The following is a 27,362-nucleotide window of genomic DNA, read 5'->3' as shown; positions in this document are numbered from 1 at the left end:
GCTCCGCGGCACGTGGGATCCTCCCGGACCGGGGCACGAACCCGTGTCCCCTGCATCGGCAGGCGGACTCTCAACCACTGAGCCACCAGGGAAGCCCTTTAAGATTTTTTTGATGTGGACCATTTTTAAAGTCTTTATTGAATTTGTTACAATACTGCTTCTGTTTTATGTTTTGGATTTTTGGCCAAGAGCCATGTGGGATCTTAGCTCCCTGACCAGAGATCGAACCTGCACTCCCTGCATTGTAAGGCGAAGTCTTAATGGCTGGACCACTAGGGAAGTCCTGGCACAGCGGCTTTAATGGTCAGGGTATATTTAATAACTGCCCAGTGAGCGGCTCTTTGAATCTAAGCATCAAGGCTGGCAGAAAGAGTCTCTTCCGAAAGCAAAGGCCTGCGCCTGCTCCCACCTGCCTCTGGAAGTTCAGCAGCCTCAGGGCCTTGAGCTCGATGGTCGCTTTGGTTCGCAAATCCCCGGCCAGGGACCCGGGAAGGTTTTCAAGTTCCTGAATTCGGTGTGCGATGCGAGCCTGCAGCCTAGGGCGCGAAGACAGAAAAAAGACAGGTGATGAGAGGTCTCACCTGTTTACAAGGAACCCATCTGTTCCCTTTCTTTGAAGCTGGAGCCTCAGAAGTATCCATCCCTCAAGGGAAGCCGATATGAATCATGAGACAGGAGATGGCCGAGAAAAGGATGCCACACAACACAGACTACATACAGGAGGGCAGCCACAGAGGTCTCGGGAGCCACAGCAAACCGGAACCCTGACAGGGTGCAGCTGGTTTCTGGCATTTCAGCAGTGGGAGCCAGCCTCTGGCGTCAGGCGGGCCAGGGTCTCCATCCCAGCCCTGGGAATCTACATAGCCCATGAGCCTCAGTGTCCTCAGCTATGACGTGGGGAGACCCCTCAGAGCAACCCTACAGGCTTGGTCTGAAGTTCAAATGGGATAATCTCCTTACTCGGTCTTTCACACACTTATTGAGCACCTACTGTGTGCCAGGGACCATTCCAGGTGAAGGGATTCAGCACTAAACAAGACTAACAAGGCTGTTTGTTGCTCTCATGGAGCTCACAGCATTATCAGGACGACAGGCCATAAAGGAGTTAAAAAATTAAGTATCTATGGTAATTCCGGAGAAGGACTTTGAGGAGGGTCCTGGAGGGGAGGGGTGGGGGGGGCAGGGCCTCTATAAGGTGGGGACCTTTGCAATAAAGCTTAAATAACCACAAAGAGTCATGCAGGGCATGTGCAAAGTCCCTGGGGCAGGAACAAGTCTAACCTGTTCAACAGAGAGAGGAACCGGGACAGTCAGGTAGATGAGGACAGAGCATTGGGCAAGGGCTAAAGAGAAAAGGGTTACTTGGTGGATAACGGGAAGCCAGTTTTAAACCAGGGAACAGATCTAATATAAGTTAATTGTAAAAAGAGACTTCCACCTGCTGTGTGGGAAACACTGCACAGGCAAGGATGGGAGCAGGGAGGCCAGGGAGGAGGTGTAGACCAGATGGCAGGGTGAACAGCTTTGGGGGGAAGGGAGCTGAGAGGGTTCACCAAGGGGACACAGAGGATGAGGGAGTACAAGTGAGGGTCAAGGAGCCGAAGGGTCCATGGTCCATTCAGCTGCTGCATGAGAACAGAGAAAGAAGGGAAAACTAGGGGGCATAAGGCCATCTGGACAGGCCATCTTTAAGCTGTCCAGATGGAGCAGGCGGGGAGGCGCCTGGGTACAGGGGCTGGAGCTCCAGGGCACATCACAGCTGGAGATGCACTCCGGAGACAGTCATTGGCACAGATTTACTGATGCAGCTGGGGATTTACGGTGAACAAGGCACAGCCCCCTCCCCAATGGAGCTGACATTTACCAAGGGAGGCCAGCCCTGAACAGGTTATAAATGCAGTGGAGAAACAGGGGAGCATGAGGTGCTCAGGGAGTGAATCTCAGGTGTCCCCAGCAGTGTGGGACAGGGTGATACAGACCTACTGTGCACCGGGCATTTCACACAGCGCCTGGTGCTCAGGAGGCCTTGGCAAAGCGACCAACAACTACTGATGTTTGAGGAACATCCACTGCAAAGCTTGCCAGGTGGCTTTTTGAGTGCGGATGAGCCAAAAGTTGGATAACACACTTGTGTTGGAGAGGTGAAACAGCACTTTCACTCCAACACATACAATCTCCATGGAGGGCAGTTTTGCAGAACTGATGAAATTTCCACGTGCACGTAAATCCCCTGCACCCAAACTATGCCGTGTTCACAAATTTATTCTGACATAAATGCACACATGTGAAATGAGAAATATGCAAGTGTAGTTACTACGGCATCGTTTTCCTGAAAGATTAGAGACCACCTAACGTCCCTTCGGGTAAGACACTGGCTAAATAAGTCACAGTAGAGCCACCAGGCAGAATGTGTCCAGAAAAAAGAAGAGCTTATTTTGTACAAATAGGGGATGATCCCTAAGATATTTTGCTAGGGGAGGAACAGTGCACATGTCAGGTACCATTTGGGGACCACAGAGCCACTTGTACCCATCTGCCTGTAAACATACTCGATTTCTCTGGAAGGATACACACTGACCCAGAGAACTGGGAGGCTGGGGACAGAGGCAGGAGGGTGATCTCTGGCTGCATACCCCATAGGCCTTTAGAAGTGCGAACCACATCAACGCGTGACCTGGGGGGCGGTGGGGGGGGGGGGGCGCGGCAGCACCCTCACCTGTACTCCCGCTCCTGCAGGATCTCCACGGGGTCCAGGCCCCGCGGCTTCTGGATGGGGGTGATGCGGCTCGGGGGGCCGGGGGGGGGGGGGGGGGGGGGGGGCGCGGCAGCACCCTCACCTGTACTCCCGCTCCTGCAGGATCTCCACGGGGTCCAGGCCCCGCGGCTTCTGGATGGGGGTGATGCGGCTCTGCTTCTGGTGCAGCGGCACCATGGGGGCAGGCTGGGCCGGCTGCCCCGGCGACTGTGTCTGGGGTGGCATCACGGGGGAGGCAGCAGGAGGGACGGCGGGGGGCGCAGGCGAGGGGCGACCCGTTGGCTGCGGGGGGATCAGCTTCTGAGGTGTGCTTGTGGGGGCAGCAGCATTCGCCATGGGTCCTGGGGGGAGTCAAGAAGCAGGGCACAGCACTGAGTTCCGAGTCCGTTCCAGGTGGAGATGATAAGCCTGCGGGGCGTTTATTGCCCTGGGGACTAACTCGTCCCCAAGGCTGACAAGGCCTGGGCAGCTCCCCGTAACCCCCGCCTCTTACTGCCACACCATTCCTTGCCCATGGGGCCCGCTTCCTCTTCCTCCTCCAGATCTCAGCCTACAGGACCCTTCCCCAAAGCCCCCTACTGGTCCAAGTGCCGAGTCTGGGTGTGATCTTGCTATGCTGTGGCCTCACAGGAGCAGCAGTTGCCTGCCTTTCATCCACCCCAGCTCCAACGGAATCCTATTTAAGCGATTAGCCCTTTAATGCCCATCACTGAACCTCAAGGCCCGTGAGGATGGGGAATGAGTCGGTTTTATCCACTGCTTTGACCTAACAGATGTGACCTTCAAATAAGTACTAACTACATTTTACACAGAACACAGGGGAGACAGAACCCCAAGCCGCCCTGCCATCCTGCCTGCCTCTCACAGCTCTGGGAGGGAAGAGAGTCAGCCATAACCTCCAGGCTCGGGACACTGCGTCCTGAAGGATGCGGCCTGCAGCTGCAGCCGGGCCTCTCACTTGAGTCCCACGGTGGACTCATTCATTAGTATCCTTCTCTTCCCGCTAGCAGTTTAGAAACCCCAGGGTCACTGTGAGCCACAAGACAAGGGTGGGCAGGTATAGAGGAATGGAACCAAACCCAAGCCTGTGGGAGGTGAACAGGGCCAGCTGAGACCCAAAGAAGACGGCAGAGGCAGCGAGGACGCGTCCTCGGCCCGCTCTCTCTGACCGGGCTCATCTCAGGGTCTGCATGATGCAAACTTGACACAGGAGTCAGGTCACAGACGTGTCACCAGAACAGAGGGAACTTACCTTCAGGCCAGGGCTTGGGAGGCCCTCCGGGGGGCTGGCCGGGCATCCCGGGGGGCACGCCTGAGGGTCCTGGAGGGGGCATGTTGGGCCCTCCCATACCTGCACGCAGGGAGAAACGGACAAGAGGATAAAACGCGTCCTGTGTTTCTCCCTGCACCTGCCTCCCTGGGCAGCCCTGGCTCCAGGGGACACACCCAACAACAAGCCCCTCATTGTGGGCACCAGGGGAGAAGGGGGCAGCTGGAGAAACAACATTTATCACGACAGCAACCCTGCTGTCGGGGAAGCCGATAGGCAGCAGAGTCCAGATCTGCCCGACACTGATGCCCACACTCCTGTCAGTTTGCTCTGAGACCCCTCCCTGCCCCGAGGGCCATGGGCGGTGGGCCTTACCATGAGGCCTGCTGTAATTTGGAGGTGCTGGTCCAGGACCAGGGCCAGGCCCGGGCCCGGGGCCAGGTCCTGTTGCGGACACAGAGGGTGGAGGTAGTGTTGGCATCTGCTGCTGCATCCCGGGCATCGGCCGCTTCCCCTGCACCGCCATCTGCAGGTGGTCAGGGAGGGGCTGCCCCCGGGCCAGCATCTTGTAGGCCATGATCTGAGCTCTGAGCTGGTGCAGCTGGTTCTGGTTAAAGGGGGTCGGGCCCCGGTTCTGCTGCCCCAAAGCCTGGGGGTCAGCACCATCCAGCGGGGCGCCTCCAGGCCCGGACGACATCTGCGGGCCCGAGGCCGGGCCGCTGGCTGGAACCGGACTGGAAGCGTGCTCGGAGCCGCCCAGGGGCGAGGGGTAACCTGCGGGGAAACGTGGATCTAAGCGGTCACTCGGCAGCACATGTTCAGTAATTTTTAAGGCAGAGACGGGAACCCTTGCCTGCTTACACTGGCCCCTACCCTGAGATTTCGTTCTCATGATTACACGGGCCCCTACTCTGAGATTTCGTTCTCATGATTACACGGGCCCCTACCCTGAGATTTCGTTCTCATGATTCAAACAAGAGGCACCCAGAGGGCACACGCTCGCAGCTTGGTTGGCGGCCTGCACAGCTGGTTTGGTTCAGCCCATCTCTCAGTAACCTGCCAACGATTAAAGCTGAGATGTCACACAGATCTGGGCTTTCTCTGGGCCTGCCCCCCTGCCCCCCTGCCCCTCGGCTTGGCCAGGCCCACTCCTCTCACTTCCGTTACCTGTGGAGCCCCTGAGCTTCCCACCCCGTGACAGGAAGCCATGTACGCCATCGCTTCTCAAACTTCCCTGTTCAGAAAAGTACCTGGAGGGCTTCTTAAAGCTGAGCCCCGCCCCACTCCTGAGATTCTGACTCAGCAGGTCTGGAGCAGGGCAGAGCCCAGGAGTCTGCATTTCTTCTTTTTTTTCTTTTTTCGGCTGTGCCACGCGGCTTGCGGGATCTTAGTTTCCCGACCAGGGATCGAACCCAGGGCCCCGGCAGTGGAAGCACCAAGTCCTAACCACTGGACCGTCAGGGAAATCCCAGCAGTCTGCGTTGGGTGGCACCAGAGCTGCTATCCCGAGGAGCCCATCCTGCCCAGGGCTTGTCTACCACCCAGCGCTGAACACAGCTCTGTCCCACCAGTATCTGCTCTCCTGGGGCTGCTCCAAGACAAGATGCCCTGAACAGGGCACCAGCCAAGCCCAAGCTAAACAGCCCCCTGTGGCAGGGTCTCCCACAAGGCTCAACTGTCCTAGGTCCTCTGAATCCATGCATGGGTGATCCGATTAGGAAAATGACCTCGGGACTTCCGGAGGGCAACAAACATGAAGAAGGAAAAGAAAGGAAACCATACCTTGGGAGTGCTGGTCCATGGGACTTGGTGGGGGCCCCATCCCGGCGTGGCCCCCAGACCGCATCCCCATCCCCTTTATCTGGTTGTAGCGGGGGTCGTCCGACATGCCCTTCTCGTGCATGGACTCCATTGGCTACGAGAGTGGACAACAAGGAAGGATCAGCAAGGGGGGAAGGGAAGAGACTGCACAGAAAGGCGCTGAATGAGAGGAGTTCAATATCACTAATAATGCCCATCCAAAGTCGCCACGGCATTTACTGAACCGTCAACATGACCAAGTGGCTTAGGTCCAAGACATGGTCCTGACATCTACTTAGGTGTCAAGGCAGGTGCATGAAATAATGCCACCCAGGGAACCTGCAGATTGGTGGTCTAGAGGCAAGGGGACAGCTGGACTAGGACATCAGGGAGAGGGTGAGAAGACAGACAGCCAAAATCTCACAAGGAAAGGACACACATAGATCCTGGTCAGGAGCAGTTTTAGCTGGGATACCAAGCTCCCTGTTTATCGTCACAAGACGACCTTGTGACCACAAGTCTTTGGATGGGTGACCCTCTTGCCTGGGAGATTGCAAATCAGAGAGACGGGCAGTAATTCCTGCCCATGAAGTATGGTAATAGTATGTCAAATGTCCTCACTGATCCGAGATTGGCCTCCCACCTGCTAGCTGGGAGGGAGGCTGTCTGCAGCATCGTTCTGCCCCTCCGCGGAGGCTCGATCAGATCCTGGTGGGACAGAAACACACATTTTCCCTCCTGATGCTCAGCACTGAGCACTCCCCCTACGGAATGGCTGGGAAAGGGGACATTTTCCGAGACCTTTCCAGGCCCTCTGTAGGCCCAGTTAATGCAAACATCCAGCTCTCTGGTCTAATAGTTGGTCCAGCAAAGTTAGCTACAGCTCAGTGTGTGCCGTGAGAGGAGGACGAGAGGGCACCGGGCTGGGAGAACGAGGGCCAGCTTCACAAGCAAAAGAAGCAGGGGTCCCTCGGGACGCTGAGCAGAACCCTGGGTGGGGCCCACCCTCTGCTCCCTCTTGCCTGGGCTGGTGGAGCTGACTGATGGGCTCGCCTCCCCCAGAGCAGGAGCTCTGTGCAGGCAGGTGAAGGGCACCACTGGACCTCAGCTCCTAGGCCAGACACATGGCAGGCGTCTGACAAACATGTGTCAAGTGTCCAGGAGGAAGAAACAAAATGGTCAGAGAGGGAAAAGGAGATGGTGCTAGAGGAGAAGCTGGCCTCAGTCAGCGTGTGTGCGGGGGTGGGCGGATGGGGGGAGATCACCAACAGCTTCCCAAGAGGGAAGTGACAAGACAGATACTGTATCGAAGTTGACAGAAATATATGGGGGATGGGGAGGGCAGGGAGGGGAGGGGGTCACCGCACTGTGTGGGAGGTCAGCGATATGGCACATGCCTGAGGGGTTGGGAGGGCCGGAGGGGTGAGATGGCTCTGCCACCAACTCACTGAGTGACCATCTCTCTGAGACCTTACTTCCTCATCTGCAAAATGGGAAAAATACTATCCATAAGAGGGTATTTCCTCATTTCCTTCAACCACCGCCCAGGAATGCAAAGAGAGAGGACAACCATTTGTGTTAAAAGAGGTTTGTTTCATCTCACTGGCAAAAGCATCCCTGATCAACTCAGGTAAGTGGTTAAGACAGTGGTACCCGAGTACAGGATCAAGTGGGGACAAAGGGCACCTGCTGCTGTGCTCCGTGAAGTACCCGGGTGAGCCGAGCAGCCCGAGTGGAGGAAACCGTGGGCTGTAAGCCATCTTTTGGGATTTGGACATTCTTAATTCATTAGTAAAACAACGGGCGTGAGAGACACAGGGTGGGGTGGCTGCCGGCCCGTAGTGGAGGCCAGGATGTGCTGCTCCCCCTCCCGTCTCTGATCGTGTGGGCCCAGCTGGTGGGGCAGCGGGCCCAGGGCTCCCTACCTTGTGCATCTGGTGCATGTTGTCCTGAGGGTACCCTCCAGGCCCCTGGGTCGGGATGGGGTGTCCTGCTGAGGGAGGCCCTGGGCTGGGCCCCATCATGCTGTGGGCTGAGCCGGGTGAGGGACCTGGGCTAGGGCCCAACATGGCTCCAGGGGAGGGGCCCGGGCCCGGGGAAGGGCCTGGCCGAGGAGTTCCGCCCAGGGGTGGGTCTGGAGTGGACATCTTCACGGGAGCTGCGGACAGTGGTCTCCTGCTGGAAGAAAGTCCCAGTCAGCGTGGGGGTCACAGCCATCGGCTGGGCGGGTCAGGGCAGGTCAAGGACGATCACACACAGTCATGTCAGAGCACCCATCTGACAGGGAGTTGGTGCCTTTGACGGGCACCCCCAGTCCCCCAGTTCTTTCTCCTCCATTCCTCTCCGAGGAGGTGATACATCAAGCACCCAAAATCAGATCAAAGTCCCCCAAGGAAGGGGTGGGACTCAGGAGGTGGGGACACCAGGTGATACTGCCTCACTTCCCCTGGTATCTTTCTGATTACAACAGAGAGGACATCTCAGGGCAGTGCTGACACACCCTTCACATCACTCCAACACTTGCTCATCTTCCTATTTAAGAAAAAAGAAGAACGTGACTAAGGCTCAAAGCCTTTGCTGGCAACAGCATCTGACTGGACCTTCATAAATTCAACTAAAACAAATATTCATAGCAAGTAATGCTGGTTTCCACTTAAGGCAGTGAGACCAAGTTTCCTTTAAAATTCATGAATTTAAGTTTTAAAAGTAGGCTCCTTTAAAAGAGAAGTATTACAGAACTAATGGCACTCTGATATCTCAAATACTTCAAAAGTGATATTCAAGTGCTGTAAACTAAAAATTGATGCCCGGAACTATGACCCCGAGCCTCCACAAGATCCAAAAATCAGGTAAAAAACTATCCAATGATGTTGGTAAGTTATGATTGCTACGATTGGTCTGTGAGCTGATAAATTGTATAAATGCTCCCTACAGTAAGGGTTCAGTTTTCAGGGAACCCTCAATCTGTTATGACTGTAAGTTCTATGACTGTAAGTAAAATTCTCTTTAATTTAACAACCCCTTTCCTGATAAAGGAGTGATACATTCTCAGTGTTGAAATCTGGAAAACATAAAAAGAATACAGAAACTTAAAATTACCCACTGTCCTACCAGACACAGAGGTTAAGTGCTTGACGGCACTGCAGAGAGCAAGAAGCAACCCTGCCCTCCTTACCCCTCCCAGCAGGGTGGGGTGAGGGGGTACGTGTGCGGAGAGAGGGCTGCAGCTCCTCAGAGACCCCCAGAGCTGTGACGATGGAGCCCTCTCAGGATGGAGAGCTGACTGGTGCTCCCGCTGGGACCCGGCCACACTCCAGTGCTTCTCCTTCGAGGCTATTCCACACACAGACATTCGCTCTACAGAATTACTCAGCACATTCTAGGCCAGCTTTCTCTTCAGAGAATCATACCTATGACCGTTTTCATCATTTAACAGTCTTCAAGACACAAATTCTAGCAGTTCCACCAAGTTCGCTGGTCCTGATGCATCCTGAGTTATTTTAAAGCCCCCCCCTTTTAAATTGGAGTATACATGATTTACAATGTCGTGTTACTTGCTGCTGTACAGCAAAGTGAATCAGTTGTACATATACATATACCCACTCTTTTTTAGATTTTTTTCCCATATAGGCCATTACAGAGTACTGAGTAGAGTTCCCTGTGCTCTAAAGTAGGTCCTTATTAATTATGAAAAGCCCCTATCTTGTTGGCATGCCACAAATCTGCTTTTGTTTCTGTGGACTTTTTGGTTTGGGGAATGAATCTCTTTGCCCCTAAGCTCTACTGGGCTCTCCTGATTCTAAGGATAAATCTTGAAAAAGTACAGGAACATTTTTAATTCTCTTGATTCAAAAACAAAAAGTCTTCATTTGAAAGGTGGGGGTACAGATCAAAAGCCTGAACTTCTTCAGTCCAGTTTCATGACTAAATAACTGGAACAGAGAGGGTCAGAAATCTTGGCAGAGCCAGGACCAGCAGCTGTCACCCCTGCCTGCTTGTGAACACGCCTGACCGTACGAGAAAACACTCTGCCATCCTCCCGGCATCCCTGATATCCTCCAAAGCTCAAGGAGCCTCGGTGCTGGACCTTAAATACACCTAACAGGAGTGCTGGAGAACTGACATGTGCTCACAATCCCTTCTGCACAAATCCAAAACCCAATACACTCAAGGAAAAAAATCAAACTTTAAAAAAAAATAAATTCGAGACAAATTCATTTGGAAGCAAAATCTGACCTGATTCAAAAAGACCTGTACTCAGAAAATTCTAAAACTCTGATGAAAGAAACTGAAGAAACACAAACAGATGGAAAGATACACCGTGTTCATGGATTGGAAGAATCAGTGCTGTTAAAATGACCAAATTACCCAAGGCAATCTACAGATTCAGTGCAATCCCTATCAAAATACCCACGGCATTTTTTACAGAACTAGAACAAATAATTCTAAAATTTGTAGGGAAACACAAAAGACCCTGAATTACCAAAGCAATCCTGAAAAAGAACAGGGCTGGAGGTATCATGCTCCCTGACTATACAGACTATACTACAAACCCAGAGTAATCAAATGAGTATGGCACTGGCACAGAAACAGACACACAGATCAATGGAACAGAATAGAGAGTCCAGAAATAAATCCACACATTTATGGTCAATTAATCTACAACAAAGGAGACAAGAATATATGCAGAAAAGACACATGCACCCAAATGTTCATAGCAGTATTATTTACAATAGCCAAGATATGGAAGCAACCTAAGTATCCAGCCACAGATGAATGGATAAAGATGTGGTGTGTATGTATATATAAATATATATATATATATATACAATAGAATATTACTCAGCCATAATAAAAGAATGAAATTTTGCCATTTGCACCATGGATGGACCTGGAAGGTATTATGCTTAGTCAAATATGTCAGAGAAAGACAAATACTCTGTTGTCACTTATATATGGAATCTAAAAATAAAACAAATGAATATAACAAAACAGAAACAGACTCACAGATATAGAGAACTAACGGTGACCAGTGGGGAGAGAGGAGAGGGAGGGGCAAGACGGCGGGAGAGGATGAAGAGGTACAAACTACTATGTATAAAATGAATAATCTACAAGGATATATTGTACAGCATAGGGAATACAGCTGATATTTTATGATAACTTTAAATGGAGTATAATGTACAAAAATGTTTGAATCACATCGTACACCTGAAACTAATATAATATTGTCAATCAACTATACCTCAACTAAAAAAAAAAAATTTGACCTGATTCAGATCCATGTGAATATTCACACATTCTGTAGCACAAACAGGATGCTGTTTGCCCTGCCACGTGACAGCGGTCTGTGCCCTGTATCTCGTTTGCTAAAATGCTGATTCTAGAGCTGGAAACCTCTGGTCCACGGGTTTGTCTACAGGGTGGATGCACCAGCAGTCACACTTCCCAGGTAGGCAGCCAAGTGATATGGATGTGGCCATGGCTGGACTGAGGACGATGGCTCCTCGGGGCTCCCTTCTGGGCCCTTTGTGTCCACAGGCCCTCTCTTCGGGTCCACAGGGCGCTGCTGAGGCAGGAAGAGGGACAACAGTCCTGCACCTCCTTAAGGAACCTGTGGCATCTGGCAGCTCATGGTTTTTTTCTCACCTGGAGGTCTCCACTCAAAGTCAAGCCAACTGAAACCGACGGCAAAATAAAATCCACACCACCCTCCTATCTAAAGACAGACGAACCGATGTGCCTCTGGAAAGACAGCTCTTCCCAAGGTCCCTCTAGGAATTAACTGCCTCCTCTCACAGCACCACTAATGTCATCGGCGACACACAGCAGCTCACCAAAGACATAGGAGGGCAACGAAAAAGACTCATGCCCGAGTATGGCAACCTTCGCCTTCAAGAAGCATGGGCTTTCACAAAACCCTTTTTCAATCGCATTTCCTTCAGAAGCTGCCACCTCTGAAGGGTCAGGTTGCAATGAAACGGGTAACTGTTCGGAGCCACCGTCAGCAAACTCGTTTCTGGACTTGAAAGCTCAGACACACGTGGCAACGACAGTAAAGGAGATCCAAAAAGTGCAGACACAATGCAAAACCATCCTGAGCGGCAAAGCAGGTAGGGTTCCATCAAAAGCCCCACCAGGAGCTGGTGCTGGTGCCACCTGTGGACACAGGAGGGCAGTCCTACAGCATAGCGGTGGAGAGAACAGAAAAATGGAACTGGGGACCGGCTCTCGGGTCCTTGGTGTAGTACTGAGGAGGGGCACCTTGAGTTCTGGCATACCTAAAGTGCCCTGATTGTAGGTATACGGCTGGATGAATCCTAGATCAGGCATAGCACTTCCAACATTCCAGAAGGGTCCTTTGACCCCTTCCCATTCAGAACCACCCTCCCGGTGAAACTCCTGTTTTGACTTTCTCACTGTAGGTTAGTTTCACCTGTTACTGAACTCAATCTGAAAAGAGGGTCAGGGACTTCCCTGGTGGTCCAGTGGTTAGGACTCTGCACTTCCTTTGCAGGGGGTGCGAGTCTGATCCCTGGTCAGAGAACTAAGATCCCACATGCTGTGCAGCATGGCCAAAAAAAAAAAAAAAAAAAAAAAAAAAGGAAAAAGAAAGAAAAGAAAAGAGGGTCATATAGTTTACTTCTGCTCATCGCTAGGTCTGGGAGGGGCATCCATGCAGTTGGATGCTATTGTCAATTCTCCTGTTCCCAGATGTTGTGCTCCCAGGTTTTAGCACACATAAAGCTGCTGTGAACAATGTCCCAGGTTTTAGCACACATAAAGCTGCTGTGAACAATGTCCCAGGTTTTATGTGGGTGCTCATTTTCCTTGTGTGTCCAGGAGGGGAACTGCTGGTCATGAGGGAGGCATAACTTTACCTTGGCAGACACACATAAAGCTGCTGTGAACAATGTCCCAGGTTTTAGCACACATAAAGCTGCTGTGAACAATGTCATTTGGTGGATGTGGGTGCTCATTTTCCTTGTGTGTCCAGGAGGGGAACTGCTGGTCATGAGGGAGGCATAACTTTACCTTGGCAGATACTGTCAGTTTTCCAAATCAGCATGACAATCGCATAGCTGGGTGAGCGTTCCAGTTCCTATAAATCAACTCTTGGTGCTGTCAGTCTTTTTAATTTGTAACCATTCTGGTGAGTGTATAATCGTACCTTATTCCAGTTTTAATTTGCATTTCCCTTGTGGCTAATAGTGTTGCACCTTTCCATATGCTCACTGGCCACCGAGAGATCCACTTTTGTACAGGCTCTAAGCTTTCACTAACATTTTACTGGGGATATGTGATTGCTATTACTGTCTCCCAGCGATGAAGAGAAGTTCTTAATTTTAATGATGTCCAATGTATCAAGTCTGTTCTTTTATGGTCAATAGTTTTGGGGTCCTGTTTAAGAAATCTTTGTCTACCTGTGACAATGAGAAATAATATATTTGGTCTCTGCCTTCAGTTCCTGACAGAGTTCCTAAAACCTGTGTAATTTCCTAAGTGATAGGGGTGATAAGAGCATCTTACACAGAGCTCCAAAATCCCTTAGTATTTCCTCAGTGATAGGAGTGTCTTTTGCTCTAATGAGGCTACTCTAGGTGGGCTCCTGGATGGCTTCAGGATGGGGGCTGGTCGTCAGAAAGATCAAACCATGGCTAGAAGCTTAGAACCTTCATCCCCACCCCACCCCATCCTCCGGTGAGGGGAGAGGGACTGGTGATTGAGTTAATCGATCATTGTTACGTGATGAAGCACCATAAAACCCCTAAACTGTGGCGTTCAGAGAGCTTCTGGGTTGGTGAACACGTCCACGTGCCAAGAGGGTGGTGCACCCCAACTTCATGGGGACAGAAGCTCCTGTGCTCCGGACCTTTCCAGACCTCACCCTATATATCTCTTCTTCTGGCTGTTCATCTGTATCCTTTATAAACTGGTAAACATAAGTGTCTTCTTGAGTTTTGTGAGTTGTTACAGCAAATCATCAAACCTTATGAGGAGGTCATGGGAATCCACGTTTGTAACCAAGTTGGACAGAAGTGTGGATAACCTTGGGACCCACTACTTGCGACTGGCATCTGAAGTGGGGGGCAGTCTTGTGAGACTGAGCCCTTAACCTGTGAGGTCTGCACCAACTCTGGGTAGTTAGTGTTAGAATTGAATTGAACTGTAGGACACCCTGTTGGTGCCCACAGGAACTTGGAGGATTGGTTGGTGTGGAAAACCCACGTTTGGTGTCAGAAGTACTGTGACACTTTACTACCTCAAGATCATGGAGATAGAGAAAGGGAAGGAATATTTTAAAGTCCAGGGGGATTGTGACTTGTTCCCGCCTCCTAGTGGTTTACAATTATTGAGGACTAATCAGTCACAAAGAAAGTGCAGGGAGGTAAGATCCAGTCAGAGAGGGGAGGGAAAGGAGTGGTCCCATTTGGTAAGGACAGGAATTTATTTCCTCACTGAGCCTGCACCACCACCCTATGACGAAGGACTACCAGACAGAGGGGTCCCTGAGGCTCACAGGCCACCCAGTGGGTCAATGGAAGAGCTGGCGTCACAAGCCCAAGGCCATAGTAGAGCTCAGACTCTGAGCGTGGACTCTGCTACCTGCCAATGGCATAACGCCGGACTCCCTGAGCCTGTTTCCTCTCTGCAGGCTGGAGCTGAGACCAGTCCCTCCCTCAGGGGTCGCTAGCTGTGTCACACAACCTAACACATGCCAGGCACACACCAGCAGCAAGTGCTACCACGCTGCTGGTGAAATCAGCCATTAGCGCTCCGGACACACGGCACTCAGGACAACAGGCTCACTTCCCTCCTTGGGAAGCAGAGGTTGCACCTGGAGGAGCAGCAGCTGCCTGAACGCCAGCACAGCCTTGGTGCAAATGTGGACCAGCTGTCAAAAGTGACCGCAGCCCAGCCTGACAACCAATGGATAGGATTTGGGCTACAAACTCTCCCTTGCCTTTTTAGCTCCCACTGCACAAAGGAGTTGTTCTTAGCCCTTCCTGAGGTGTGGGGCTGGGCCTGGCCCTGCTGAGAGCCAGAGAGGGTGTGGGATGGGATACCAATGTGCTCCTACCCAGGGGGGGCCAGACAAGTTCAGCCAGGAATTTCAGAATAGAGGTAAGATCTCAGGGCAAGGAACACCCCTCTCCCCAAACCCCTTCTTCCCTCATCACCAAACACCCCTGCCCTCCTCATACAGGAAACTAAAGATCTGGCATTTTCAGCAAAGCCCTTGGGTCGCCTAGGTCACCCTCAAGGCTGCCTCAGGGGGTTTTAGGTGGCTTTCTGGTGCTACCTGGACTCCCGCAACAAGTCTCTCTGTGACAACTCACTTGGTGTCTGGGCTGGAAGAGGTGGGGCAACTTTGCACAACACAGAAATCCATCTCAAACCGGACAGACAACCCCAATCTAAGCAGGTGAGAAAAGCGAAGGACAAGGGGATGCAGGGGCCAAAATGGCAAAGCCACTAGCACGTGTGTGTCTGGGAGCCTCACCGAGATGTGTGTGGCCCGAGGGGCAGGTGTATTTGGGGGCTCCATGAGGGGGGAACGGAACCTGGGATTCTGGGCAGGTAGCCCGAAGGCATGTGACAGAAAGTAAATATACTCCAGGGCCAGAACCAAAAAGCTGAAAACTAAAGACAGTTCAGGAGGCTGTGAGATGAAAACAGACTCCCAGGTTCCTGGGGCCAAAGGGTCTGGAAGGGACTCAGCCATTTCACCTCAATTTCTCTGAGAAGCTCCCCAACTGCCGAACAACCAGAACTGCCCGCAATCCGTGCTGTACAAGTCAAAGCATCATTAAAAATGAATGTGGGGGGTTTCCCTGGCGGCGCAGTGGTTGAAAGTCCGCCTGCCGATGCAGGGGACACGGGTTCGTGCCCCGGTCCAGGAAGATCCCACATGCCGCGGAGCGGCTGGGCCCGTGAGCCATGGCCACTGAGCCTGCGCGTCTGGAGCCTGTGCTCCGCGACGGGAGAGGCCACAACAGTGAGAGGCCCGTGTACCCCCCACAAAAAAAAAGAATGTGGAACACGGTACACGTGGACACAGAGGATGGTCCAAAATGAAGCAGGGGAACAAGGCATCGTCAAAGTTAGGGGTGCTTGGCCCGAACCCCACTTTGCTAAGAAGAACAATTTCTGCATGTTAATCCGAGCACAGAAGCCAGAAAACATATACCAAACTGCCAGCGACTCTCTCTGGAGGCATCTGTTGGGGAACTTACACTTTCCACATCACAGATTTCTGGAGTTTTTCTTTGTGTGTTTAACTATTACTTTTGTAAACAGATTTTTAAGAAACACTTTTTAAGGAAAAAGAAAAAAAAAAAAAGCCCTGGATCAAATACCTGGGGAAAAAAAAAATACTTGGGAAATAAACACCCAGAAAAGATGGCCCAGAAGTGCCTTTGTGGAAATAAAGGAGGAAGATGAAAGGATCTGGGGACTGTTATTTTCCACCTACTTTCACCTTCACCAAAATCACTATGCTGACATTCAAATGCGGAACCAGACCTGCTTGAGGATCAGAGGTCTAGTTTCTTCTTTCGTACCACGTTTCTCTTAGGAATAAAAAAGGACCGTGGTGGCCGGCCACTGTGACAAGACAGGCTGCCAACAGGCGATCGGGACCCTCTATAAAATCTGCTTGCTGAGATTATGGGTTGGCTTTTTTTTTTTTTTTTTTTTTTTCCATCTTGCCTAAAAACCAGCTTTATATTTAAGTTTAGTCCCAGGATGGCTGCTATTTTGTTCTTTGGGGCATGGAGAAATTTGTTCGAAGACACATTTCAGCAGCAGCCACACCACGGTCAAGTCATGACCCGGTGCTCAGACGGTGCAAGGTGGCCGCGCCGGATGGCTTCAGCAGAGCCAGCCCCATCCGTCACATTTAAACTACAAAATGAGATTTCCACCTCCCCTATCCCCACCCCCTCCACACTCCACGACTAAGTAAACCCTCCACACCTGACCTGACTGTGTGGGGTGCACTAGTCCTCGAACCTGCAAGGACGTGCAGGGCGGGGCACCTGTGGTTTGTAAGGACCGCATGGAAACAGCTTATTCCTGGGACTCTGGGAAGCTGGCTGTTCTGTGGCATCTCCCTGGCAATATAATTAAGTAGCAAAACCTTGCCCTACATTTAAAAGGGAACGCATTTGAGAAACTAAAAAACCATGTCGCCATGATAAATTACAATGTCTTCTCAGTTCTACCTCAGAGGTAGACATGTCAAATTGCTACCAAGTACTATTTTTAGCACTGGGAATTATATATCATTTTATTCATTGGAATCCTCCCCCCTGCCCTTTTTAAGTTTTTCATTCATCTGAAAACCACTGAAGAGTACCTCCCCATCTATAACATGGCAGGAGACATGAAGACAACCAGACCAGCGCTCTGCCCTCCGGGAGTTCAAGCTCTAATCCAGCAGGGAGATAAACTGTCTACACTTCAAGAACACAAACACTAGCCTATCTACACAGGTGTTTTCCAAACTCTTTTTACCATGACCCAGCCTCCAATGTGACCCAGCACAAACACCCATCAAGTCACCAAGACAAGTTGTAAAGTTCTGTCCTGACCCTGCCCCCCGTGAAACTTGGGTAGACTCTCCTCCTTTCCTCTGTTAAGCCTGCCCAAGCCCCACTGGATGGACATCATGACCCACCACTGGGTCTGCTGTGGGGCTTGCTCTGTACTCAACACTGAGCACATGCGTGACCTGTGGAGAGGGCAGCAGGAGAGAAGTTCCCCATGACAGGGATGCACAAAGTGCAAGTGTGGCCAAGAATAGGTGGGGAGGCGTGGCACCTATAACCGCCAAGTGTCACTCGTGGCAGACCCAGAGCCACCCCCAAATACTCAGGGAGAACAAACTCTGCGCTAAACAGGGTTCTAGGCACTGGCCATGCAGCAGAGAACAAAGTCCCTGCCTGGTGGGACGGACAACTGAGTGACAGAAACAAGCACACAAATAGATAGGACACAGTGTCACGTAGTGGGTGGAAGTGCTATGAATAAAGTAGCGGGGTTAACAGTCAAGCTGATGGAGGTGCGTTTCCAATCATGGTAGGCAGTGATGGGGACACATCTGAGCAGAGACCTGAAGTGAAATGGGAGCCAGTGGCTATGGACAGGCAGAGGGACCAGCAAGTGCAAAGGCCCTGGGGTGGGACCCTGAAGGAGGAGAGCAGGCGAGAAGGGTGTGGCAGCAGATGAGGTCAGAGATGGGCAAAGAGGACAGATCACAGGCCTCGAGGGCAGTGGTAAGGAGGATGGGGTCTACCCTTAGGTGCAATGGGAAACTAATGGAATGTTCTGGGTAAGGCAGTGACATGGTCTGATGATGGTTTTAGAAGACTTTTCTGTACAGGCAGATGGAATGATATGAGAGAATGAGAGGAAACAGCGATGACCAAGGTGACCAGCAGGGCCTCAGCTAGCACATGCCATTTGAAATATAAAGGGTGTCCCTTCCTTGGGGGTGACCAGCCCTGGAACCAGGCTTAGTTTAGCAAAGCCCAGCCAGGCTGACTTCAGCCCCAACTTGCAGCCCCTTGGTTCACTCTACTGGCGACTGAGGTGCTAACTGGGGACTATGGGAGAAACTGGGGGTTTTACACTCAGAGAGGTTACGTTGTTTGCCCAAAATCACGTAGGAACAGAGTCCTGCCTACCTCAAGCCTGTCCTACTCTAATCCCTGAGTAACTGATTCAGGCTGAGGATCAGAAAATGGAGGAGGAGGAGAGTCTGGAAGAGCACAAAGTGCAGCAGAGAGAAGCAGTCCAAAGGAAGGAGCCTCCAGGGGGTGTTCTGAGGAGGCAGACGAGGGCGCTCAGCGCGCTAGCGGTCCAGGCTGTGGTCGGATGTGTGCTCTGCGGTCATCAGGGCCAGAAGCAGCTCCCAGGGCACATCAAGGAGCCCCCTGTGCTTCAGCGTCACCATCAGGACAAGGAGACACCCACTGTGCCACTTTATTGGGACTTTCGGGGCAAGGTTGGGTGGTACACATCAAACCCTGCCCCCTCAAGTCTCTCACTGTAACAGGTGAGGCAGCAACTGCCACTCGGCCACCTGCTTCCTGAACCAGCAGGGCGCAACCTGCCAGTGAAAGGAGAACTTAAACCACCCCAAGGAGCCATTTTAAAGCCCATCATCTTTTTTTTTTTTTAATTTTATTGAAGTATAGATTTATAATGTCATATACAGCACATTAATATGTGTACATATTCTTTTTCAGATTCTTTTCCCTTATACGTTATTACAAAATACTGAGTACGGTCCTCTGTGCTATACAGTATAGGTCGTTGGGAAAGCCCATTCTCTTTATCACACTCCCGTGGGTGGTAAACTTCACACCGAGCGAAACTCAGACTGTTCCCAGTTATAAGTGTCCACACACAAAAATGAAGACATGGCCCTTTAGCAAAGTAACAGAATCCCAAAACGAAGACCTGGAAACCAGTGTGGGATTCTAGGAAGGGGCCAGCTACCAGTTTTCTAAAGAAAGCCCCTTCCCTGAGGGAACTGGATGCATCCCTTTCCTTCCCTCTGCCCTGTGAAATATGATCTCCCAAGGGACCCAGCTACACCTGGTGCCTCCCCCAAGGTCCTTTCACACACAGGAAGATGAGTGGAGGCCAAACTTCTCATGCCCATCAAATCCATATCCTGAAAAATTTGCATGCAGCTAACAGAAAACTTCAGGATATCACCGATCATATCAATGAGCTTAATACTTCTTAGGGATGACATCTGGAAGGTGACAGCAACAGCAGCTCAGTTCTGATATATTCACCCTCGAACATCTCCCTCCAATATTCCCGCCGCTGTTACTTCCCTTTTATAGTAGGTTTTGCGTATTCTTTTGATTTTAATTTTAAAAAAACTTCTCTCTTCAGTGTTCCAATCAACGTTACAAGTTATGAGGACATATATGAAATGCAAAACAAACACTTGATATTTTTTAAAACCCATGCCACCAGACACACTTCCCTCTTTCCAATGCTGTATGGTGAAACTGAAAAACACGTAATTTTTTTTTTTTAAGCACACAATTTAAAAAATTTTAAGGACAAAATGAAGGAGCTGATTCCTTTGCTACCACTTTGAAAACATAGAGAACTATTAAAATGGGGCAAAAATCTGTTCTGTATCTCAACCCACTAGGATGTTATAGAGATCATAATATATGACAACGGCTACAAACTGTTTCGTCTTGTGTGTCAGGCATTGTCCTAAGCACTTAACGTTCGTCATCTGTCATTTTGTTTAGTCCTTGCAGTAATCCTACAAGTTTGGTACTATTACTGTCCCCCTTTGCAAATAAGGAGACAGGTAGGAGCGGAGAACAAGGTCCTTGTCTGCCTGTTCCCGGCTGAACCCCCAGCCCCCAGCTGTGCCCGGCTCGTGGCAGGCACTCAGTGCACGCTTGTTCGCTTTAAGAACGGAGAATGCGTGGCTGGGCTACTTCTTGAACAACTGCAGGGGGCACCATTCATGTTGTGTTCTGTCTCTGGTGAATGTGAACGCTCTCTGTGCCATGGGAGTGCTGATAGCCCAGGCCAAAATCTGCTGTCATGTCTGAGGACTTACAAGGTGCCAGGCACTGTCACCCCCATTGCCTTGAGGCACCAAGAGGGAAAGTGGCCAAGCCAGGAGTCAGACTTGGATGTTCGACCGAAGAACTCCTGGTAAAATATCCCTGGACCTCAGTTTCTTCATCTGCAGAACGTTCTCATGGGATATTCACCTAACACAACTAATCCCTCCCACTCTCCCACATGTGATATAAACAGCTAGGACCTGAAGCTGGTCTAGGATTACCTCCCAATGTTTTGAGGGTCCACAAGGAGTAGCAAAGGTATATAAATAAATACGTGTTTATGTTGGAGTGCTTTTCACTGACAGCAAGTTTGGAGACCACTGCACTCACTGCCCTACACAGAAGCTCTGATGAGGTCACCCCACCACCACCCCAAGCTCAAAAACCTGCAAGATCAACGTCTCCTGAAGTGCTGGACACAAAATGATTTTAAGTGGCATGCGGAAGAACGTTTATTATTTTCATAATTGTGTATGCATTGATTTTAAAGAAAATTATAAAAATATATATAACCGGCACATCAAACCTGGGATTTCTGGGATACAGAACGACTCTAACTTATGTTTTCAGTTTTTTAAACAGTTAATTTACAAATACATACATATATAAACAATATTAACTCCAATAAATTGAGGGCTCATTACATGCCAGGCTCTGCAGTGTGTTAAGCCACTTCCCATACTACCTTTTCAACCCTCACAACAATTCTTTGAGGTGGTACCGCTGTCATACCTGTTTCACAAGTGGGGGGACCTACTGGTAAGTGTCTTGCTTGAGGTCAAACTAGGATTTAGAGCTGGCTGTGAATCCAGGAGGTATAATTCCAGAACTAGCACTCCATACCACCACCTCATCTTAACCACCGCCCCACACACAGCCTCATTGTTGGGGTAATGAGGTTTGGAAAACAATGGCCTGGAAAGTTTAAAAACAAAAACAAAAACAAACCAGCAACAGCAACAAACATTTATTGCCTACAACCCCCCTTCAGTCGTTTGCCAAGCACTTCACACACATGTTCACTCAATCCTCCCGCATACCCTCCTCATTCATCCACAAAGGTTCACTGAGGACCTACTACGTGCTGGGCCTGGCGTACACTGCAGGAGATCAGGTAGACACAGCTGAGGGCTCTGATGGCCCTTGGAGAAGAACAGATGTATAATTACAAACTGGGGTAACTGCTACACAAGAAAGGTTCAGGGTGATGCGCGAGTGTAGCAGAGGGGAGCGATGACTGGTCCCGGGTGGTCAAATACAGCCTGGACGTCCTCCCTGATCCTGAGTAAAGGCTCCCTCTTCCACGCAGCCTCCCTGATCTCCGGTTCCCATCACTCACTCCCCTGCGCATCCATCCACTGTGTTCCTCACACGATAGGCCAAGGGGAGTTGTTCCCACATTTACCACCTGTTCCCCTACAGGACTGGAGAGGCTCCTCAGGGCATCCAACCTCCAACCATGGAACACCCAGTAGGGACTCAACAAATATTGAACAATAAAGGAAGCGACTGTACTGAACAACAATAATAGTGCTTCCCTCTAGCCAAGAACCATTTTACAGGTCTTCACCAACTCCATTTGTGGCATTATTCCCATTTCACATACGAGGACACTAAGAGGTTCAGAGAGATTAAGATATTTGCCTCACGTCACACAGCTAAGTGACCAGCAACGCCAGAAATCAAACTCGAATCCGGTCGGTCAATTAAAAGTGAAAACTTGTTTCAAATTCCTCGGAAGTGGCTCTCACGCTTATTCCCTACTTTCCCCAAGGATTCACTGGGCGGGGGAAAAATCAAGACTAGTGTCTTCAAGACCGGCACAAAACAACCTCTCCTGAAAGATCCACGTTTTAAATAAAAGCCTTAACCTGGAAAACCAACTGATTGGAAGGGAAAAGGATGCAAAACTGAAACAATGCTTTCAACGGCAAACAGTTTCCCCGGTCCTTCCCCACTTGCTGCCGACCCCCGCTTCAGGGCAAACATTCTGAAGTCACTACTTGCGAAGGATTAGGAGTTATTTACCTTTCCTTGAAAATCTAAAATGACGTGATTTTTTAAAATAAAATTTTAGGTCGGCTAACCCAAGGGGGCTGCTAATGTTCGTGTCCAGGCGACGCTGGACACACCTGGGGTTTTTCCTACTGAGCTCCGACCGCAGCCTCGCCAAAAAGCAACATTCGAGTCGGACCCGTTACACGTAGCCAGAAAAGCCAGGACGCCTGGCTATTGTTGGAGTCCCGATGGGGGCCGGGCCCCTGGCCCGCCGACGGGGCTGCGAGCTTTGTCCTGCGACCCCGGCGAGAACGCGCGCGGAGGGCGCGCGGCCTCCACTTGGCCCGGGCCCCCACCCCACCGGCCCGCTGATACTGTAGCCGCCGCGGCCTCGCTGCACTGTGGCCTTCCCCGCGCGCGCGGTGCCGGCCAGGCTTCTTGACCCTCGGGCGCCGCCGTACCCCGGCCCCAATCCGGGCGCCAGCGGCCCCCTCCACCCTCAGCGCCCTGGCTCCATTCAAACCGTCCTCCCAAGTCCCGCGCCGCGCTCACCCCGAGACCCGCGTTCCTTACCGGGAGTCGACGGCGCCGTCGCCTTCCCGGCGCCGCCCCCACCCCTCCGCGCGGGGCCGGGGGCAGAATGAGCGTCTCGTCTCTCCTCACGAAACAAAGAAGGCGCCGCCGCTGCCGCCGAGCGAGGGTAAGCCTCGCGCGCGCGCCCGCCTCAGCCACCCCCCCCACCCCACGCCGCCCGCGCCCCCGCTGCGCGCGCACTCGTCACCTCCCCTCCCCCCACTACAGACAGCTTCTCCCGCTTCCGTCGCCGGCCCGGCCTCTTGCGCGTGCCCGCCCGCCCTTCCGCTCCTAGCGCGCGTGCGCACCCGCCCAGGGGGTGGTTGGGGAAGGTGGGTGGGGCCAGAGAGAGACCTAGCGCGCCCGACGCACCTCCCCACGCTGTGCGGGACGGTCCTGCGCCTGCGCGCGGGGGTCTTCGTCCTCCGCACGCCGCGCGTCTCCACGCCGCCGGGCATGCGCAGAGCGGGTGGCACTGCGGCGGTTGTGGAGGCGGAGGTGGCTGAGGGAGGTTGAGGGGTCGGGTGGCAGCGACATCTGAGGAGAAGGGGTGGCCGAGGGACCCTGAGCCTCGTAAGTGAGGCCACAAGGTCGTGCGTGAAGGCAGAAGGCGGATAGGCTGGGCTGGGGACGAGCAGAGCCGACCCCTGGGCCAAGGGCGGACCTAGGAACAGCTTTCATCCCTGGTCGGAGGATGGCGGTGCCCGTCCGGCTTTGCCGAACGGGCACCGACCGTGGCTGCCTTTTCTGCAAAACCTACCTAGGGCTATTAGTTGGATTAGTAGATATCTATTGACCTGCCCCAGGCTCAGGTGCTACGGAACCGAACAAAAATGTCACCCGCTGTGGCGCTCACGGTCTAATGGGAGAGGCAGGCGCGGGGCAAGAGAATTAAGGAACATACACTTTGTTGATATGAAGACAGGAAGGGTCGTGGGAGTTTTAAATGGGGCAGCTAAGGAAGGCCTCGCTGCGAAGACATTTGAGTCAAGACATAAAAGCAGTGACGGAAAGAGCCTTGTTCCGAGTGTGAAGACCCAGAGCCTGTCTCTATGTTTTCAAAGTATCTCCGAGTCTATGTATGACACGTTTAGCTCCGCAACTGGACAAACGCTCCCCAAGGTCAAGTCCCACAGCCTATGACTGACCCGAACCCCTGCTTCTCTCAGGCCGGCTCTTCCTCATTTTTCAGGTCTCAGCTGACTCATCACCTCCACTGGCCTTGCTTCCTTTTTGATCACTGCCTCTTTTTCCTTTCTTTCACAATTCTTGCGTACCCCCTTTATTGTCTGTCCCACTCAACTTAAATGACACGATGTTGTAAATTTTAGTCCCTAGTGAATACCCAGCATCTAGTGTGTCGCCCCCCTCTGCCACATATCTGCTAGATACTTAAAAAAAATTTTTTTTTTTGATAGAATAATAGAGATTCTGTTGAGTGTGTATCATAAGCTCTTTGGGCCTTTCCAAGCCCAAGGTGAGTCCCTTGCAGCATAGAGCAGCAGGCGAGATCTTGGGCTGAAGCCAAAAAGACCTGAATTGAAAACCCGACTCTATTGTTAGTAGCTGGGGGGTGCCAGGCAAGTTTACTGGACTCATCCACACTTCCTTTTCTTCACCTGTAAAATGCAAACAATAACAGCACTCACCTCCACAGGTTGGTCATGAGGAATCCTTGAAAGCAGGCCACCTGGGAGTTCTCAGAACCTTAGCTTGTGATGTTGGGTAGTGGACAGGAAATGGGCAAAGGGAGTCTGGACTTTGGTCTCTCTCATTCACTCAAGTAATAGTTCTTAAGCGCCCTCAACATGCTAGACACTGAGCTGGTCATAGGCCTGCAGGCAGGGTTCCGGCCCTTGGAGCAGACAGTCCTTGAGTTCAGCTGACTGTCTCCCGCATTGATCACACTAATACATGATAGGAGAGTCTAAATGCAATGGAAGAAAAGCCCAGGGTGTGATGAGATCATAACATGGGGCCTTCCTGGGATTGAGGCGTCAGCTCGACCTCTCTGTATGCCAAGACCTGTAGGAGGAGGGCACTAAGTGGAGGAAACAGGATGTGCCAAGACCCTGAAGAGGGAAAAGAGCATGGGAACAGCTCCTGTGGCTGTGAGGGGGACGTCGGCAGTAGCCGGGCAGGGCAGGGCAGTGGCAAGGATCTCGAGGTTTTTCTGGAGCACAGTGTGAGGCAGTTGGAGGGCTTTAATCAGGAGAATCCCATGCTGCTCTGGCTGCAGGGTGGAGACTGGGCTGGCGGGACAAGAAGCAGGGAGAGGAAGTGGGGCGCCCCTTTAGGCCATTGCAGTGGCCCAGGGTGAAGAGGGTGTCTTCACATCTAGAGGTAGATGAAATTGGAGTTAGAATGGATAAATATGGAAGTGGGACGGAGGTGAAGAAGGAGGGCCCTGTGTGAACTCCAGCTTTCTCTGCAGCTGGGACACTGGGGACATGGACACTGGCAAGGAAGGATCAGAAGTCTTGTTTGGGGGGAATTCCCTGGCTCTCCAGTGGTTAGGACTCAGCACTTTTCATTGCAGTGGCCCGGGGTTCAATCCCTGGTTGGGGAACTAAGATCCCACAAGAGCCATGCAGCAAGGCCAAAAAAAAGAGTCCTGTTTTAAGGACAAGATATCTTTTAGGAATAATCCTATAGATCAGTGGCTTATGGCTGTAGAGTGAGATCCCAGTTTAAGCAAAACTGATGCCTTTAGCACTATGCTTCTGTCTGTGATACATTTTGAGTTAATTTTTGTATGTAGTATGAGGTAAGATTGAAGTTCATTGTCTTCCATAGGTATATGCAGTTGTTCCATGCTGTTCGGTTCCCCCTTTGAATTGCTTCGGTGCTTTTGTCAAAAATCAGTTGACTATTTGAGACAGAAAGTGTGAGTCTATTTCCGAACTCTCTGTTCTGTTCATTAATCAGTATTCCTCCCCTTAAGCTAAGACCACACTGTTTTGATTACTGTAGCTTTATAGTAAGTCTTGAAATCAGGTAGTACTCCAACTTTGTTCTTTTTTAAAATTGTTTTCGTTACTGTAGATCCTTTCCATTTCCATGTAAATTTTAGAATCAATTTGTCAATTTCTACCAAAAACAGTGACTTATCACAGTCGTGGTTTGATTGGGATTGCACTGAATCTGTAGACCAGTTTGTGGAGAATCACCATCTTCCATTCCATGAACATGGCATATCTCTCTGTTTATTTAGGTCTTCTCTAATGTCCATTAAACTTGCTCTTTTCAGGCCTTTCCTAGTCCAGTGAAATGACTCCTGTCCAGGTCACAGGGACCTACCTGTTGCTGAAGGCAGGAGTCAGTTCTCAGCTTCACCTTCCTAGGGCTGGTGGCCACAGTTGACACTTTCCCTCCTTAGAACAATCTCCTCACTTGGTTTCCAGGGCACCACACACTGCTAGGTTTCTTCCCACCCCATCATCAGCTCCTTTGTGTCTTCCTCCTCCTCATACTGATCTTTTAAGAATGACCTGCCGTAGGACTCAGACCTTCATCCCCTATCTACATTCACCCCCTTGGCTTCCAGTCTTGTGACTTTAAAAATTTTTCCAAGGGGATTCCCTGGCAGTCCAATGGTTAGGACTCCATGCTTCCACTCCCCTGGCCCAGGTTCAATCCCTGGTCAGAGAGCTAAGATCCCGCAAGCTGCATGGTGAGGCCAAAAAAAAATATATATCATTTACCTCCTAGGTATCTACCCAAAAGCACTGAAAGCAAGCACTTGAACAAATATTTGTAGATAAATGTTCATTACTACTGCACTATTCATAATACCCCAAAGGTTGGAACAGTCCAAATATCCATGAACAGATGAATGGGTAAACAAACTGTGCTGTATACATTCATTGAATATTTAGCCATGAAATGAAGCATGTGCTACAGTCTGGATGAACCTTGAAAACATGCTAAACAAATGAAGTCAGACACAAAAAGAGGCATATTGTATGAGTCTGTATATTTCAAATGTCTGAAATAGGCAAATCCATAGAGACAGAAAGCAGATTGCTAGGGGCTGGGGGTAAGAGGAGAGTAACAGCTTAATGGGTACAGGGTTTTATTTGGCGGATGATGAAAATATTTTGTAACTAGATAGAGATGATGCTTACACACTGTTGTGAATGTACTAAATATGACTAAATCATTCATCTTTAAGTGTTTAATTTTATATGAATCTCACATTAATTATTTTAAAATTTTATTATTTATTTATTTATTTTGGCTGTGCCAGGTCTTAGTTGCAGCATGCGGGATCTTTTTTTTTTTTTTTTTTGTGGTATGCGGGCCTCCCTCTGTTGTGGCCTCTCCCGTTGCGGGGCACAGGCTC

The 27,362-nt window shown here is 50.8% G+C and overlaps 1 protein-coding gene across 1 annotated transcript in view; it reads right to left on the bottom strand.

The window, feature by feature from the left end:
- LOC114487737 (transcription activator BRG1-like) overlaps positions 1-23,170 on the bottom strand; it is a 30,156-nt gene extending 6,986 nt beyond the window's left edge. The window contains exons 1-8 of the mRNA XM_055091378.1: positions 23,018-23,170; positions 7,751-8,000; positions 5,808-5,940; positions 4,401-4,799; positions 4,008-4,106; positions 2,838-3,096; positions 2,717-2,785; positions 410-536 (exon numbers count right to left, since the gene is read on the bottom strand). Of these exons, the coding sequence (XP_054947353.1) occupies positions 410-536; positions 2,717-2,785; positions 2,838-3,096; positions 4,008-4,106; positions 4,401-4,799; positions 5,808-5,940; positions 7,751-7,972 (1,308 nt within the window). The 5' untranslated portion in view covers positions 7,973-8,000; positions 23,018-23,170. The remainder of the gene's footprint in view (positions 1-409; positions 537-2,716; positions 2,786-2,837; positions 3,097-4,007; positions 4,107-4,400; positions 4,800-5,807; positions 5,941-7,750; positions 8,001-23,017) is intronic.
- Between the last annotated feature and the right edge of the window lie 4,192 nt (positions 23,171-27,362).

Source organism: Physeter macrocephalus, chromosome 2, assembly GCF_002837175.3.
Source record: "Physeter macrocephalus isolate SW-GA chromosome 2, ASM283717v5, whole genome shotgun sequence".
Classification (NCBI taxonomy): domain Eukaryota; kingdom Metazoa; phylum Chordata; class Mammalia; order Artiodactyla; family Physeteridae; genus Physeter; species Physeter macrocephalus.
This window is presented reverse-complemented; position numbering and strand designations above follow the sequence as displayed.